Consider the following 18393-nt stretch of genomic DNA (forward strand, 5'->3'; position numbering starts at 1 on the left):
TTTTTTTTTTTTTTTTCAATTTTCCAGATAAGCTAAAATATCATTTCCTTTTTAACATGCATTGGCGGGCCCAACAGCTTTAGCATATGGGCCTCTTTATACATAATGTTCATATATTCACCGAACGATTATGAACTTGTTGATAGGGAGGTGGGTGGTGTTACGATTTAAAATCATGCTTGGAGAGAGCCCCAACACGCCGTGGATCTACAGAGCAAATGAACAAGCGGGCGTATTTCAATGGAATCCTAAGCGACGATGCTTCTCTTAATCCAGGTAAATTAACATTTCTTAATTCCAGAATTCACAGTCCATCATTTTAATTTCCATGTTTAACGAATTAAATTTATCATCTCAATCGTATCTATATGGCATTTATTTAGTTTGTCAGCTATGAATTGCGTTTTTAATGAAGGGTATTTCTGGAAATACAGCACATTTGTCCATTTCCCTCACATTTTCTGTTGGCCCATTCACGTGATGAATAGGAGGGCCAAACGCGATTCCTTTTGTCTGTCGGCTTTTGTTAGCTGTAGCCTTACTGTTGGGGCTTCCATAAATAACAATGGTGCCTCGTTGTGAAGCTATTCAAAATGGAAGTTCACCCTTAAATATGGCTATTGGCTAACATAATATACTGTATAACTGCCACACAAATCTACTACGAATAATTACAAACCACTGTCTGTGTTCAGATCTCAGATTTTATATTTTTCTTCTGGTTAGAATAATTGCATTGCATTCTTTTATAACCCATTAATTAAATTCTGTTAATCAGATTTTTACAACTGGAACCGTGTGAAGCTTAGATATTGTGATGGAGGCTCATTTGCTGGAGATTCCATGTCTGAAAATGGGGTATCTCTTTCACCCAGATTTCCTTTTCCTGGACTAGTTGTTCACTCTGCTGAATTTGTGCTTAGCATTGGAAAATTTATTGTCCGGAGTCTTCAAAATTTCATTTGAACTCGATATTGTTGGTTAAGATTTCTTTGGTGACAACAAAAGAACCATCCAAAAGATCAATATGTTGCATCAGGTTTCGTTTTATAATGACTTAGATATATAATCACCTGCCTTGGTAAATTTATTTAATGTACGCTAACAATTTAGCTGTGAATAGAGAAACTTATTGTAACCGATAAAACAGTTCGTAGTAATTCTTAATTTTATCTTTCTTGCAAAAATTCAATAATCTCTGATCAGAAAAAACAGTTGCCTGCTTTGTTTGTAGTGGTGAATTGCAGCTTTTTTTTTCTTTTTTTTTTTTTAATATATTCAAGGAAGACACTCTGAAACGATTAGAGGGATTTCATTGCTGGATACTATCCTTTTGTTATTTTATTTCGTATTTCTGATGCACACCTGCTGGATGTCATTGTATCAAAAGATGAATCTAAAAATGGCCTTTTGATTTGTGTTGGAATGACAAGTTCTGTTATGATATTTTATAAAAAGACATTGTTTGCTCTATTAACTTTTTCCTTTTTGTACTCATAAAACAGACAGTCATTTATTTCAGAGGACAAAAGATTTGGGAGGCAATTATTCAAGATCTTCTCCCACAAGGGTTAGCGCAGGCAGAAAAGGTAAAAGCTACTCAACGCAAGAATTTGATTTGCCTCTTCACCCAAATTGTGGCGTTCATTTAACATGCATAAGTGACCGGTGACAACTAATTGAACTCATCCCAAAAATAAAAAATGTGATCCTCTTTGGTTAGATTGTAATATTTCCTCGTCATTTCGATATTAATTTCATGATCTACTCCTGTAGGCTATGCTTTCAGGTTGCTCTGCTGGGGGTTTATCAGCCTTTCTCCATTGTGACAGCTTTGCTCAAGTTTTACCGAAAACTGCCACCGTGAAGTGCTTGAGTGACGCAGGATTTTTTCTGGATGCGTAAGATTGTACTTTCTTGCACGGTGTAACAAGAACCTTTATCACTTACTTAAAATATTCCTTTATTCCTTTTGACAGAAAAGACATCAGTTTGAACTACAAGATGAGGTCCGCCTTTCAAAGTCTTGTTACTTTGCAGGTAAAACTCTTGAAAATGTACTGTGCCTCTACAACAATATATTTGAAATGCACAGTGAAACACTTATTTTGTGTTTCACGTAACTTCAATCACACTTCACTAATTGCCACTCCCCTCAATCGTTCTCATAATATTTTGACATTATAATCTAAGGAATGTCCTTGTATTTGCGCGCTATTTTCTCCAACCACTAATATGATGTAAAGCTCTTTGTAAACATTATGCTCTTTGAAGTTCCAACCTTATCTTAATTTGCTTTTACAAGTCAAAGTAAGCTCCTCAATTCAGTATTTCAGTGGATGTTTTCCATCAGCCTGTAGATTGCATTTTCTCATTGATTGCTTGTGTTTTAGCTGGGGATAGGGTTAGGAGAATGAATTCATCCTTCGGCATGGATTTGCGCTTAATGCATAATCGGTGAGCAAAGATATTCCGGCACAACATCTGAACAGTAAAACTGAAGTTGCTACATAACAACTGAACATAATTTGTCGCTTTCTTTAGAAAAATATGTGAATTAGGATGCACATAAGAAAACCCCTAAACAAGTTAAACGTGTTAACAGAACTTCTAGTATGTTGTGCAAGTTATAAATATTGCCAATTTTACTAACCAAATATATTCTTCACGGCAGGGGATAGAAAAGAATCTCAACAAAGACTGCACCAATTCCTTGGAAGATCCGAAACTGGTAAATTTTTTTCTTGACTTATGTTTTCCTCTAATCTTTCCTTGCTGTTTGGTACGTCTAATATTTACGTTGTTTCGTATGTATTACGCAGTGCATCTTTCCACAATATGCATTGAAGTTCATTAAAACACCATTCTTCATCCTGAATACAGCTTATGATGTGTTCCAAGTAAATATTTACTAGCCTTCTTGAATCTGAAATCATCCGAAATCACGCAACACACACACCATTGAAGTCACACTTTATACTAGGTTCATCAAATCATACAGAATGATTGAAATTTTAAAGTTCAACAGTTGAACCATATATTGGTGCCTCCTTCTGCTGACTCGCGCGGACAATGGAAGAGTTGCAAGCTGGACAGAGCACAGTGTGATGAAAAGCAGATAGAGACATTACAAGGTTTGGTCTCTGCATGTTCCGACAAACATTCTTTATGAATTTTGAAATTTTACAAATTATACAAACCAATCACTTTGTTGTATTGATTTCTTGTGTCCAGGTTTCAGAAGTGAAATGCTGACGGCCCTGGATTTCCTCAAAAATTCCACCCATGGGGGAATGTTTATAAATTCTTGCTTTGCTCATTGTCAAAGCGAGTCCCAGGAGACATGGCTTGCGGTTGACTCCCCAAGGTTAAACGACAAGGTACAGAGCTTACATTCTGCGCATTAGGCTTCAGAATATTATTTTCTCTTATACATGCTTTGACATCACTATCCATTGACTTGATAGGCTATTTTAGGCTCTTAATTAAATGAGTTCAATTATGCTATTTTTTCAATTCAAGCTGCAACAAATTATAAATGAACTACCTCCAGTTCAAATTAGCTCATTTTCAGATATAACATAATCTGATCACATAAAGAAATAATCAGACAATTTAAGACCTAATTTTGGAATGTGCTTGTCTAATTTGCATGAAGGCTTGTTCAATCCACTCACACAGTTATGCCGTTCTGTTTCTTTAACAATGTCCTGAATTAAGCTGGATCAGAGCAACTCTTGTTGTCATCTTCTCATTTCCATTGTCTTGCTGATTTTAAGTTTGGTTGTTGAATCCTTTACCCCATTTTATTAATAAAACTCATCAATGTCGCTGTGAATAATATCTCTACCTTATTTGGCAGACCATAGCAGCAGCAGTTGGTGATTGGTATTTTGATAGAAATATAACCAAAGAGATTGACTGTCCATATCCTTGTGACAATAACTGCCATAACATTACACCATCATCCCCGGTACGTAATCTCCTCCTAAATCAAAATATTTTTAATATCAATGCTCAATGTGTTATTGTTGTCGCTAAGATGCCAATATTGCAGGATTCGGAATCATAAATGGAAAAAGATTCTTGTGGGTTTCTCTCTTTCTTGAAGTTCCAACAAAAGATATTGGATTATGCAAGGGGAAGAGTGAAAGGAAGATATACTAAAAGGAGTATATAGCTATCGATATTTAAATAAATTTTAGAGCGGAAAAAAATTATAAGATCCGCAATATCTCTGTATTTTATAGTAAAGGAATAAAAACATTCTTCAAATTCGTAATTGTTGATCATTGATGCTAGAAATATGAGAGCCACTTTAATTATTCAGCTGAGTGATGTGCTTTAACACATAATTTTAATTGATTTTCCATTTCGGTTTCGGATACACAACTATACTGCTTACAGAAAATTACATGCCAAAGCTATCATTTAGAAAAATTATTCGGCTATTTATTTGCTCCAATTCACGACATAGATTTATAATTTTTTTTTTTCTTGTTGGGACTACTCGGATGCTCCCCTTTTTCGATTTCTCAGTCACACACTTGAGAGTGATCCTGATGGCTGCGAAGATTGCCGCAAAAGTCACAGGGAAACCAACACTGCCATTATCCATGGCATCAGTATGGGCTGATTTTCCAGTGACTCCCTGAATTTGAATTTTAGGAGATTTCAATAATGATCTTGTAAAATATGAAAGTGCAGGGTCTGGATATCCCGTAAAGTTTAAAGAGCCATAAGGATAATCATCGAAAGTATATTGTTAATCTATACATTAAGCTACTGAATAAATTACATAGGAAACAATAAAAAAAAAAGTGTTTATTTATATAGGGAGATGTAATTTTTTCCATGCTGTGTAAAAAAGTAAAGTTTTTTTGCCCTTTCGATAAGTCTTTTTCCCCTCGAAATATCTAAGTTTATCCATTTTTTCAAATCCGTGTTGTTTTAAGTTTAAAAAAAAAAAACTCTAATATCGTAAATCAATTAATTTGATGAAGACATTGATAAAATTGGTAATTTGATAAATTTGTAAATCAACTGGTAAAAATAAATAAATATAGCATCCTAAAAAGGTGGTCACACTGTATCGGAACTTAACGAAGGGCTTGGAAGTTGGAAATTTCTTATTCCATTAGCATCTTCTTTGAAACATAACGATAAGATACAGTAATAAAATTCGTAATTTAACTGTCTACATATGGAAATGGCAAAATTTTCTTAATAAAAATGGAAAATAGAAAAAATATCTGCGGATTTGTGACCTCAATAAGGAAAAGGCCACGCCATGTCAATAGTAGTCTCACCACATAAGAGATTTACGCCACCCAATCCCATCCAACAAACCGCCGCAGCCATCCGCTATTACTTCACCAGGTGGCGCTCTATTACCTCCGCCGCAGTACACTCTGCCCATCAGTCATCACCGATGACCGCCCTCCCACGCTAATATTACTAAAACGCCCTTACATTTTGTCCAAAAAACAAATGCAAAGCCCAGTATTTAAGACCATCTGTTGGCCCAAAACACCGTCATTTTGCTTCCAAGTTGATGCTCTTTCTTCCTCTCTACTCATCAGACCGAAAAAGTTTAACAGCAAAAGGGGAGGAGAGATAAAGGAGAGACAGTGGAGTAGTACTGGTAGTAGGAGGAGGAGGAGCAATTATAAGAGCAATAGAAGTGCCATGCCTTGTTCCTCTGCTAGCACTGTATCTGGTGGTGTTGGTGGTGGAGGAGGCGGAGATGATAATGGTTCGCTTCGTCGCTTCAAGCTGAACGAGTCCACTTTTTTGGCTTCTCTCATGCCTAAGAAGGAGATTGGCGCCGATCGCTTCATTGATGCTCATCCTGAGTTTGACGGACGTGGCGTAGTTATAGCTATTTTCGGTACTACTGCAATACTCACCTGATCATTCTCTGTTTGACCTTAATAGGAGAAGTTTGATTGATTACTTGCGTGAGATATGGCTTGAATTTATTAGATTCTGGAGTTGACCCGGCTGCTGCTGGATTGCAATTGACCTCGGATGGGAAGCCGAAGATCCTCGATGTTATTGACTGGTATGAACAAAGTTACTTAGCTTGATTATTAGCAGTTTGTTGATGAATTTTTGTCCTGAGGTATTTTCCATTTCTATTTCTCCAGCACTGGGAGTGGAGACATTGATACTTCGAAAGTCGTGAAAGCTGATGCAGATTGTTGCATCCGCGGGGCTTCAGGTTGGCCCTTCAACTCTTATCGTTATTCTTGTTCACTCTACTGATTGTACTCTTTCATTTTTTTTTTTTTTTTTTTTTTTGGAGCTTTCATATTAGTGTGAGAAAATTGTGCTGTTCTTTTATGGTAACAGTAAGTTGCATTAGCTCTGAACTCTGTGCCTGGTTATAATGAAATGTGTTTGATAGGGGCTCCTCTGGCTGTCAATTCTTCATGGAAAAATCCTTCCGGTGAATGGCACGTTGGTTATAAGTTGGTGTATGAACTATTTACTGCCACATTAACTGCACGTTTGAAGGTAGCATTGTTGTCCTCACTTCTTTGTGCAATTCAAATTGTACAACTAAACTTCGGCACTAGTAATTTGTCTAATAAACATAAATTTGCTTCCCCTTTTCTAATTGACAGAAAGAAAGAAAAAAGAAGTGGGATGAGAAAAACCAGGAAGAAATTGCTGTGGCAGTAAAGCATCTTGACGAATTCAATCAGGTTTTTGGAAATCCTGCTTGATTTCTTCATTATATGTGTATCGTCCGTCAAAGTTAGAAAGTGCATTGGTTTTTATCTGAAGACATTAAACTTCTTTCAGTTTCTGCGTACAAACTTTCTAGAAATTATTCCCCTGATAACCCCATAGATGGAGGGTATATTTTTTAACTTGGAATTAAAGTTTACATTTAGATGCATTGCTTGTTAGGCTTTTGTTGATTGCTCAGAATACTGGAGAATTGCTGGATTAAATATTCTTATTTGCTGCTAAATAACATGTGTGGTTATTTTTATTCCTGCATAATATGTGTTATGATGCTCTTGTTTTCCAGAAACACTCCAGTCCGGATGATGCAAATTTGAAGAAGGTTCGAGAAGACCTTCAGAACAGAATTGATATTCTGCGAAAGCAAGCTGATGCAAGTATCAAGTTCCTTAAATCTGTTCCTGTTCTATAGTTGTTCTTGCTATTCTGTAAAATGATGTATTTTTTCTACGCTTCAGAGTTATGATGACAAGGGACCGGTCATAGATGCTGTTGTATGGCATGATGGAGAATTCTGGAGGGCTGCTCTTGACACACAAAGTCTTGAGGATGACCCAGAATGTGGAAAGCTTGCTAATTTCATACCTCTTACAAATTATAGGTATACGAAATTGCTATTGACTACGATGCATGGTCAAGAGCTCTTTATCTGACTTTTGGGTGGGAAATGATTTTCATCTAGGTGTGCTATTGTTATCTACACGCTAACTTGTCGTTTGGTGGATTTATGTATAATGCAACAAAAAAGAAGAACGACAATCTTCAGGAACTGAAATCATATGATTTATTCAAGTTAATCATAATGGATATTTGGATTGATAGGCTAATATATTTTTCACCTTAGGTACATTATGTATTTGATGTCTCTGATGTAGGGTATTATTTGTTGTATTTTTTTGGCAGTCATTTCTTGGGGTTTTTAAGTGTTGAAAATTTTGATTATTTTCTTTTTAACAATTTTGTGCCCCTGCTAGTTTTGTGAATTTTATAGCGTACATGGATTAGTAATGCAGCGATGAAATATCATGTCATACAATTTGGATTCTTAAATAATTTTACAGCAACTGTTCTTTCAGGGCTGAAAGGAAATTTGGTATATTCAGCAACTTGGATGCATGCTCATTTGTACTTAATATATATGATGAGGGAAATGTCTTAAGTATTGTAACTGATAGCTCCCCCCACGGTACTCATGTAGCTGCTATTGCTACTGCCTTCCACCCAAAGGTACTGCCATTTTAAGTAATTACTTATTTGTTTGTTGCATTCTCTCCACTGTAGAGTGCTTTTACTTTTGGGGTTTTTCATTGACGAATTTCTCAGGAGACGTTACTGAATGGAGTTGCCCCCGGAGCACAGTTAATATCATGCAAAATTGGAGACTCACGTTTAGGTTCAATGGAGACAGGCACTGGCTTGACGAGGGCCCTGATTGGTGCTGTGGAGGTGGGTTGAATTTATTCCATATAGTACATCCATCTTAATTAAATAGTATTTGAATACATTTTTTTTGTTTGAGCATTGCAATTACAGGTTGTATGTTTAATTTTTTCTTGACTTGTTATTAACTTTCAAAATACCCCTGTTATTTATTCTGTGTACAGTAAATTATGTTCTGCATGGTCTAATTACCTGTTACATACTGAATAATACCTTTTTTGTTTCCACTTTTCAGCATAAATGTGATCTCATCAATATGAGTTATGGTGAACCCACGTTACTGCCAGATTATGGCCGCTTTGTTGACCTTGTTAATGAAGTATCAACTCCAGACCTTACAATTCCTTCTATGACATTGTTTATCTTATTTTTCTTATTCAGGATTTGTGCTTATGAATTACCATTGATTTTATTAGGTGGTAAATAAGCACCGTCTCATATTTGTTAGCAGTGCTGGTAATAGTGGTCCAGCACTAAACACTGTTGGTGCACCTGGCGGTACATCTTCCAGCATTATAGGAGTCGGTGCATATGTCTCTCCAGCAATGGCTGCTGGTGCTCATTGTGTGGTTGAACCTCCTTCTGAGGGACTTGAATATACTTGGTATATTGATTTCCTTTTGCTTGACTGTATCCCTTAATATAAGTCTTTAGACTCAGTCACTCCCTATGACAATAACCTATCTTACGTTTAGCTTATACTTCGGTTGAATTGGTGTGCAGGTCCAGCAGAGGACCGACAGCTGATGGAGATCTTGGAGTCTCTGTAAGTGCTCCTGGTGGGGCTGTTGCCCCAGTCCCTACATGGACTCTACAAAAACGTATGCTTATGAATGGAACATCTATGGCTTCTCCATGTGCTTGTGGTGGAATTGCATTACTCCTTAGTGCAATGAAGGTTCCTATTTTTTGCAGTTTCTCTCGCTTTTACCCTTTTTGCCTGGTTGTTCATTAGGCTGAAATTTCTGGCATGCTACCTAATATCTGCAGGCAGAGGGCATTCCTGTAAGCCCATACAGTGTAAGGAAGGCCCTTGAGAATACATCTATTCCAGTTGGTGAATCGCTGGCAGATAAACTATCCACAGGACAAGGGCTCATGCAAGTTGACAAGTTAGATATTGTGCTTTGGCCTTTTCTAATCTATAATTGTGACACATAAATTGAACTTTTTTTTTTCATTATGGAATTGGTTGTGACTGCTTGTCGTGTAAAAGGGCTCATGAATATATACGACAATCCAAGAATATTCCGAGTGTTTGGTATGAAGTAAAGATCAATCGAACTGGAAAATCAAGTAAGTCCAGCTTTTATCTGTCTATCCCACACCCTGCACGTAAAAAACTGGACTTCCTTCCTGGGTGATAACTGTTAAATGAATACCTTCTTTTTACTATGTTTCTATGTTTCTTACAATCTAAATGCTTTACATGCAAGATTAATACTTGAAACCTACTCATTTAACATTGATTGACTGGCTAACTGGGGAAATTAGATTGTCACTAATGGATAGTTTTTGGATATGGTAAGATTTCCACTTGATTTATGAAACTATAACTTTGTTAATGATAAGTTTTGGCTGCAGTGCCTACTTCTCGAGGCATCTACTTGAGGGAGGCTAGCGTTTGCCAACAACCTACAGAGGTGGGTAGATGCCAGGCTTAGTATTGAGGTTTTATTTGTGTGTGTTATCTATATGATGTGGTGTTCTGTGTGAGTTTAGTTGAACACCTGAATTCTATCTTCTAGTAGTCTTTTAGTTATTATCACTTGTTATTATGAGTTAGTGTTCACTGTAAATGAATGAGCGACTTAAATGAGCGACTTAAATTAGCGACTTAAATTAGCATCTCTTAATATCCTGAAGCAGCCTCAGGTTTCAGTTTATTTGTTCACTTGGCAAGCTTATGGTGAAACCTGTCATGAAAATTGCCGCAATGTTTTGAGGAGCATGCTAAAGCTTAAATAACTAGTCTATTTTTGATTTACCTGTCCCTGTTTGTGTTCTGTGGGACATTAGTGGCTTGTGCAATTGGTGTTTGTCAAAGATAAAATATGCCTTGCCCAGGCATCAGTAGATGCAATTAATGTTTGTCACAGTTCAAGTGCTGAATTCGTGTCTGGAAATGCCTGGTTTCTTTGCATGATTGACAGCTAGCCTTTCAATGTCATCTTAACAGTGGACAGTGCTAGTTGAACCTAAGTTTCATGAAGGTGCAAGTAATTTGGAGGAATTGGTTCCCTTTGAGGAGTGCATTGAGTTACATTCTACTGAAAAGGCTGTTGTGATGACTCCTGAGTACCTCCTCCTTACTCATAATGGGCGTAGCTTCAAGTGAGTTGCCATCACTTATTTATTTATTTTTTATTTTTTGAGGTTCCTTGTATACATACTGTCATTTGGTTCTTTGACGCCCTTATACCTCAAAATGGATATGAAAAAATACCATAAAATGTTGCTCTATATATTGTATGCTGGATTATATTGGCAAGACACCAATTAGATTGTTCAGAATTGGACATACCAAAAGACCTTAATAACATTCATGCGTTCAACTTCTCTTTAGTATTCTTGTACTCCATGGTTATTGGTAGTTTTCCTTGAATTTTCAGCATTTTGGCTCTAATTATTTTGATCCTGTAATTCGATTTATTTTTTTGATGTCTAGCGTTACGCTGACTACGTATTTCAATCTATTATGCCTAAGGGTAACGTATGTTAACATGCTTTTTACCCTCCTTATTCAGTATTGTGGTAGATCCAACAAAGCTGAGTGATGGTTTACATTATTATGAAGTCTATGGAGTTGATTGCAAAGCACCATGGCGTGGTCCCATTTTCAGGATTCCAGTTACAATTACAAAACCTATGATAGTAAAGACTCGGCCTCCGCTTGTTTCCTTTACAAGGATGTCGTTTCTGCCAGGTCATTTTATATTTTTGTGAAATTTACAACATAAAATAATAATTTTACTTGCACACATAATTTCACTCATGCTTCTTTATGATATATAGCTTATAGGTGGGCTTTTTTACATGCAAAGTCAAGCAGATAGAAATCATTTTTACTTTTGTCTGCTGTCAAAATTGAAGCATACTAGGTCCTTCTCTGAGGATGGCATCAGGAAATGTAGTAGGGAGGAAATAAGATTAATTGGGAAAATACAAGTTGAAAAACAGTAATATGGTTTTAACGACCAACCAATGAAAGCTATCACAAAAACTCCAAATACAATTGCAAATATATGAGCATTTTGCAGCCAGAGAAATAGTGTTAAGTTTGCTATTTTAATCTTTAGGACTTGAGAAGTTCAGGAATGACTTGCTTGCAAGTCTTAACGTTGCATTTGGTAATTATGTGAAAGTCAGTTGCATGTTTAGGTTGGTGTGGCATTTTTGCTAAAAATTTGACTGCACTTAAGTTTTCTTTACATGGTCCCCATTCTGAGTCAGGATAAACTTTCAAATATATATATATATTTTTTTCCATATGGAGCTTTTTATGTTTGAATACGGAATGGACCAAATTCATTCTTTTCTATCATACTGTGCTGATTTAACAGGCCATATAGAAAGGAGATATGTTGAAGTGCCACTTGGTGCTAGTTGGGTTGAGGCAACCATGCGAACATCAGGGTTTGATACTGCTCGAAGATTTTTTATTGATACTGTTCAGGTACAAATGGGTTGGAGATCTGCATTAGATTGTCTATACTTGTTTTAACATGCTTGCTATGCAGATCTGCCCCTTACAAAGACCTATCAAGTGGGAGAGTGTTGTGACATTTTCTTCCCCTTATGCCAAAAGCTTTGCATTTCCTGTGGTGGGTGGTCAGACAATGGAGTTAACTGTTGCTCAGTTTTGGTCAAGTGGCATAGGAAGTCATGAAACTGCTATCATTGACTTTGAGGTAGCAAGTCATATTAGAATTTTTGCTACTTTATTTAACTGAATGGTAAATTGTTTTGCTTTTATTCTTGGTACTTCTTGACATTTATGAGGTGTGTTTGTAACTTTGTTTCTGATTTTCCTTAAACTGATTGCGTTATGGACATTTTATCTCTTGTTTATTCCACATCTTTACAGATACTCTTTAATTAATGTTTGGTTAGGATTGAAGTTGATCATATTTTTTGTTGTACTTGTATTAAGTGGCATGTTTTCTTAGTGATCATTTTTATTGTACAAACGTATAGATTGTGTTTCATGGGATTGACATCAATAAAGAGGATATCATGCTTGATGGAAGTGAAGCACCTGTCAGAATTGATGCTGAAGCTGTACTGGCATCTGAGAAACTTGTCCCTGCTGCTATTTTGAGTGAGGTGAATATGTTTGTTGCACAGATAATATTGACTGTATTTCCTCTCCTCGTGAATAAACGTAAATTATTGTTCTTTAATATGGTTCTTTGCATATTAATGCTGTGTGTCTCTCCATCTCTTATGTTCCATTTGCAGATAAGAGTTCCATATCGACCTGTTGATGCTAAACTTAGCACTCTCACGACAGATCGTGACAAACTGCCCTCCGGAAAACAGACACTAGCACTGACATTAACGTAAGTTTCATTTTAGTTTGTCTAATGTCCTGAATTTCAAAATTTACATGACCATCCATTCTTTTTCCTTTTGGCTTTGCAGTTACAAGTTCAAATTGGAGGATGCAGCCAACATAAAGCCCCAAATTCCATTGCTTAATAATCGCATTTATGACACTAAATTTGAGTCGCAATTTTATGTGATCTCTGACGCTAACAAGGTACTTTGCATTTATGTTGTTGTGCTAATTAAATTTTTAAGTTGCTGACACATGTGATTTAACGCTTAACTAGTCTTACGAATTTTTATTTTCTTGTTAACAAGTTTTATTATTTTAGCCAATAGATATATACCAAAATGATAGTATGCTTCAATCTGCATCACAAATAGGTCTTTATTCTTTGGTATCAATGAATATAGCTGTAAGCTTTGGCGGAATCTCTTATACTTTACCTTAACAGTGTGAAGAGATGGTTGTTTCTTTTCTCTTTGTATGTTCCAATTTGATTCCTGTCTTACATTTTTTCCTATTTCCAATAATAGCGTGTGTATGCAATTGGTGACGCCTATCCAGAGTCATCAAAACTTCCCAAAGGTGAATACAATTTACAGCTATACTTAAGGTATGGTCCATTTGCTTAGGCAGATCAAATCTTTGTGCACATGCATATCTTCTTGTGTGCATGAATGTGCATGCACTATTGAATTTCCTTGCTAAAACTATATGTGTTTGCCAGTTTGAACTTTCTGTAGCTAAAGATGCTTCTCCAGGTTAATTTTTCTTATGATGATGCTCATGTTGCAGGCATGACAATGTGCAATATTTGGAAAAAATGAAGCAGTTGGTATTGTTTATTGTGAGAAAGTTGGATGACAAGGTAGATTATCTTGATCTTAAATATTGACTTGTGGGATACTAGATGAAGTAAATGGCATATTACAGTCATGAAACTCTTTGCTGTACTAGTTTCATAATCAAATCTATACAACACAGGTTTTATCAGTAATGATTCTGACTTACTTTGACTATGGATAACTTCTTTTTCTTCATTCTTTGATATGTATTAACTTGTCATGAATGATTATTCTTCACATTTTGGGTTCAAAGATATGGCTAAAACTGTGAAGACTTTTGAAAATTTTAATTGATCTGGCATGACTGGAGCTTCTAGAAAAGCTTGAACGTTGAGGACTAGACTACTAGTTTTTTATGTCTATCATATATGAGCTATGCTTTTGGTGATAGATTAAGTCCTTTTTTTTAGTAAGTACTAGCTTGAGTTAGAAGCTGATGTTGTAAAGTGGGATCTAAACTTATGTAGAATGTAGGAACATACTGCAGGTTAAAAAATGTTAAAAAAATATATGGATTTTAGATGTGTAATTTTCCAGTAAATTTCTGGGTCTTGTATCAAAACTCTGTCATCTTAAATATATAGTATTGCTAGTAAATTACCTCTTTGAATTTTTCATATCAAATCCATATGTTTTGTACTGTTGCACTGTCCATAGAGGACAGAGGATATTAACTCCTACCTGGAGTAAATTGTGTATAAATTAGATTACATTTTAGCTTTCAGGTACTTCAATTCTCTAGTTATTTCTTTTAATACAGGATGTCATTCGATTGAACTTTTTCTCCGAACCAGACGGACCTGTCATGGGAAATGGTGCTTTTAAATCCACAGTTTTAGTTCCAGGGTATGTTGCATCCCTGAATGATATATTTCTATGATTACTTGTGTCATTTCTGCTGTATTACAGTTTTCAATTTAAAATTTTCTGGTAGAAAGAAAGAAGCAATCTACTTGGGCCCACCAGTGAAAGACAAGCTTCCAAAGGTAGTGGAATCTCTCCTCCCTGACTTCCTTCAATCATGAAGTAACAATCATGTATATCTTAAATGAAAATATATAATAATACCCATGAATCTTTGCAGAATGCTCCGCAAGGATCTCTACTGCTTGGGGCGATCTCATATGGAAAGCTATCATTTGTTGGTCTGGGAGAAGGGAAAAATCCAAAGAAGAATCCTATATCTTATCAAGTCTCTTATATAGTGCCTCCGAATAAGGTAGTAACCTGTGGTTCGTCTGATTTGCTATGGTATCCGACAACTTGTCTGCCATTTTTATTAACATAAACACCTCAATTCACGTCCCTGTACACCATTTCTATAATATCTTTTGACAGGTTGATGAGGACAAGGGAAAAGGGTCATCTTCAACCTCCTCTAAAACTGTTTCTGAACGTTTGGAAGAAGAGGTACTTTTGAGTCAATTTTCTTGCTATCTGTTGAATAATTAAGGGGAAACTAATGATCCTGGGTTCTTATATTAGCTACTGGGAAAACCAGTCTTGTAATGTTGTATGCATGCTAGAATGTAGAGCACCTTTATTCACATACATTACTGTTACCCATATTGTGCATCTTAGACAATTATGTTTGAGTTATTTAAACTTTCAGTTGAATAACATCTTGGTCATGTTTTTTTCAGTTACTATCTTTGAGTACACAGATAATTACTGTTCTTCACCTTGACAGGTTCGAGATGCTAAGATTAAAGTTTTTGCCAGCCTAAAACAAGACCTGGATGAAGAATGCTCAGAATGGAAAAAGTTGTCCATCTCTCTTAAGGTTAAAGCTTGTTTAATGTTGAAATGCTATTGTTTAATTTGTTCTTTTAAAAGTTATTTCTTAACATGGGTTGTATTTGCATGCGTTTAATAAGCTAAGCCTTTTCAATCTTATATCGAGGTCATATCCGCTGTTGGACATTCCAGCTCAGCTGTAGACCTGGAAGTCTTAGGCTTATTCTTCCTTTTGGTCTCGGGCAATAGGATATTTTTGAATTGCGTGATCTAAACATTTTGCTTGGTGCAATCTTTATATGGTGGATAGAGGCTGCCAAATTGAAGAATTTTGTGGTGTTCATTCTCTTTGATTTTGATGACCTTTGAAAGCAATATGCGTCTCTTGCTGTTCTTGCAAGCTTGATGTGCTTTGAGCATTTGCCTTTAAGTTTTCCAAACTTTTTGGCTCGGGTCGGTCAATTTATACATTATAGGTTGTGGATCTATTGTATTGCTTCGAGAGAATGTCAACTAACAAGTTTCATCTGTTCTTGGCAGGCTGAATACCCAAATTATACTCCGCTGCTTGCTAAGATTTTAGAAGGCTTGGTTTCTAAGAGCAATGTTGAGGACAAAATTGCTCATGGTGAAGATGTAAGTTATATGAAAATAATGTGTAACTGTAATACAAAGTAATATACAGTCTTTTCCATATGAGAAAATGGTGGGACCTAGCATTTATATCCTCAGTTGGATTTTTTTGTTTTAAAGTTTTGTTATCATCCAGATCATAATCTCTGAAAGAAAATAATAAGGTTTGTGCATTTAATGGGGTTTGGGGGAATAACTTTGTTGATGAGAATCTATGTTTTGCCTTTGTTTGGCTGAATATTATGAATTTTCTGTTTTCTTTTGTTCCTATTTTGAAGTTCATGATCAGAGAACAGTGATTCACTTGCACATGTCATTTTACAGATTATAGGTGCAGCAAATGAGGTAATTGATAGTATTGACACTGAGGAGTTGGCAAAATTTTTTTCCCTCAAGAGTGATCCAGAAGATGAGGAGGCAGAGGTAGCTTTGATGCCTTTCTTTTTAACCTTTTTTTGGCTCCTCTTGGACAAAGTTGCATGGGAAACTGTTTGTAAATTCACGACAGATTGTTAAGATACTTAATGCAATTGTAGCACATTCTTTTCTTCATTTGGGATTTGGGAGTTTGAGTTTCTCATCTGGCTGAATGCATTTCTCATTCTATTGTTATCTTGTTTGGAAAACAACAATTGTTACTTCGATGTTGCAAGCATTCATGTTTAGTAGAGTAACAGCTACTGAGATACTCCTTTTGCTGCATTTACTGCAGAAGATAAAAAAGAAGATGGAGATGACCCGGGATCAATTAGCAGAGGCCCTATACCAAAAAGGGCTAGCAATTTCAGACATCGAGTCTCTGGAGGTAGGAAGAGTTGGCTACATGTGGTGGTATTTTCATCATTATTTTCGTTCAAAAGTGATCTTATATGCACACCACCCTGCTACATGGGTGCATGCTGTTCTTCCTCTAAGTAATATGCCACCATGATACCAAAATGTAATAATAAGTCTCTCAAAACAAAAAAAGAAAAGTAACAATACAAGTCTGGATTGAACTTAGCAACATTTTGGGGCTTTAAAACATGAGAATTTTTTACTCACCATTGTCATTTTGCTGGAGAAAAATATCAATTTCAGCGAGAGTTTCATGAATGTCATCGGAGAACTTTAATGCTGATTTATGTGTGTGCTTGTGACAAGAGAGAGGAGTGGTGTCAGTTACTGCTTCCCTCCTCCGCCCCATATTTTGAAATTTTGATCTCGCAGTGATTTGTTTTTTTCTTTGCCCTATTCTTTTGGTAAAGGATCTGACATGGATATATGTCGACGTGTCTGATTCATCCAAAAGTGAAAACATAGGATACATGGAAACCAATTCAAAGGTGGTACGTTATGTGTCCTAATAATCATGAGTACCTATAATTATATATATATATATATATATATTCATGTATATGTGTTGATTTTATTGAGACCAAGTGTTGTTTCATTGATCATTGACTTAATTCATATTCATTATCATCATGGTAACAATGCCAGAGAGAGAAAGCTGAACCGGTAGCTGCACCAGAAGGCACGAAAGGTGGAAAATATGCACCTGGTGGCCAGCAAGATCTGTTTGAGGAGAATTTCAAAGAATTACGAAAATGGGTTGATGTGAAGTCCTCTAAATACGGCACCCTCTTAGTGATACGTGAACGGCGATGTGGAAGGCTTGGAACAGCTCTGAAGGTAAAATATCATTTTTTCAAATGTAGGGGACATGCACCGAAGTAATTGTTTCTAACAAGCTCCTACCATGAATATTAAATTATGTCTAAGAGATTATCCCGATAGGGAAATGTGTGTATGTAGTCTCAAGTGAGTTATCCATTTTTTTCAAGTTTAACCCAATCATGTACTGGATCAGGTGTTGAATGACATGATTCAAGATGATGCTGATCCTCCAAAGAAGAAGTTTTACGAACTGAAGCTCTCACTGCTTGATGAGATCGGATGGAGCCACTTGGCAACATATGAGAGACAATGGATGCATGTGCGTTTCCCTCCAAGTTTGCCTCTTTTTTAAATAACTCGCTGTTGCGTCCAAGCCCATTTCAATACTTTGGTCACTGTTAAGGACATCTTCATTAATAAAATAATTTCAGTTTTCTTCAACTCATTTTTCTCCTCATTGATCTTTCTGTTGATACTTGTTAAGTATTGTTATTTACTTAATGGATTCATATATTTGTGTAGCCATTCGGAATTGATTACTCTTATTAGTTATTAAGACATAAGCGTAAGATCTGTGTTTTTATATGGTAAAAGATGCAAGATGCCTGCCTAACTTTATGAATGGTTGCAAATCTTGAACACGTGTTCGATTACATGAACCAACAAGGTACTTGCCTACTGTTCAAAATGTTTGTAAAAATAGTAATCTTCTTGTCCGTCTTGCTGCCGAGTAATTAGACTTTGAAAATATGATTTGACTTTTCATCTAGC

The 18393-nt window shown here is 36.0% G+C and overlaps 2 protein-coding genes across 4 annotated transcripts in view; both read left to right on the forward strand.

The window, feature by feature from the left end:
* The window catches only part of LOC105648459 (pectin acetylesterase 9), a 7737-nt gene extending 3408 nt beyond the window's left edge, over positions 1-4329 (forward strand). Inside the window, exons 1-11 of one of the 2 annotated variants that reach the window (XM_089715382.1) lie at positions 121-276; positions 779-858; positions 1506-1589; positions 1777-1901; positions 1980-2040; positions 2675-2731; positions 2823-2900; positions 3029-3134; positions 3235-3380; positions 3863-3973; positions 4058-4329. In XM_089715382.1, coding sequence (XP_089571508.1) covers positions 219-276; positions 779-858; positions 1506-1589; positions 1777-1901; positions 1980-2040; positions 2675-2731; positions 2823-2900; positions 3029-3134; positions 3235-3380; positions 3863-3973; positions 4058-4072 — 921 coding nt within the window. In that variant the 5' untranslated portion in view covers positions 121-218 and the 3' untranslated portion in view covers positions 4073-4329. Of the gene's footprint in view, positions 1-120; positions 277-778; positions 859-1505; positions 1590-1776; positions 1902-1979; positions 2041-2674; positions 2732-2822; positions 2901-3028; positions 3135-3234; positions 3381-3862; positions 3974-4057 lie in introns of those variants that run through there. The other variant, XM_089715383.1, reaches the window with a different exon arrangement.
* A 972-nt stretch (positions 4330-5301) lies between these two features.
* TPP2 (tripeptidyl peptidase ii) lies at positions 5302-18147 on the forward strand. Of its 2 annotated transcripts, XM_089715380.1 has the most exons (35): positions 5302-5890; positions 5986-6064; positions 6150-6223; positions 6410-6519; positions 6630-6710; positions 7043-7129; positions 7215-7357; positions 7833-7983; positions 8080-8202; positions 8432-8515; positions 8613-8800; positions 8920-9094; positions 9187-9308; positions 9413-9492; positions 9781-9839; positions 10376-10530; positions 10944-11122; positions 11760-11872; positions 11937-12107; positions 12394-12522; positions 12658-12758; positions 12841-12958; positions 13282-13361; positions 13544-13616; positions 14354-14439; positions 14528-14579; positions 14678-14812; positions 14932-15003; positions 15284-15376; positions 15871-15966; positions 16288-16386; positions 16676-16768; positions 17211-17291; positions 17446-17637; positions 17816-18147. In XM_089715380.1, the coding sequence occupies exons 1-35, from the start codon at positions 5491-5493 to the stop codon at positions 17972-17974; spliced, it is 4233 nt and encodes a 1410-aa protein (XP_089571506.1). In that variant the 5' UTR covers positions 5302-5490; the 3' UTR covers positions 17975-18147. The 2 variants fall into 2 exon arrangements, with proteins under 2 accessions (XP_089571506.1, XP_089571507.1); XM_089715381.1 differs by lacking the exon at positions 17211-17291 and having other exon boundaries at positions 5304-5890; positions 17816-18063.
* The last annotated feature ends 246 nt before the right edge of the window (positions 18148-18393 follow it).

Source organism: Jatropha curcas, chromosome 10 (assembly GCF_041381405.1).
Source record: "Jatropha curcas cultivar XTBG-Jc1 chromosome 10, XTBG_Jcur_1.0, whole genome shotgun sequence".
Classification (NCBI taxonomy): domain Eukaryota; kingdom Viridiplantae; phylum Streptophyta; class Magnoliopsida; order Malpighiales; family Euphorbiaceae; genus Jatropha; species Jatropha curcas.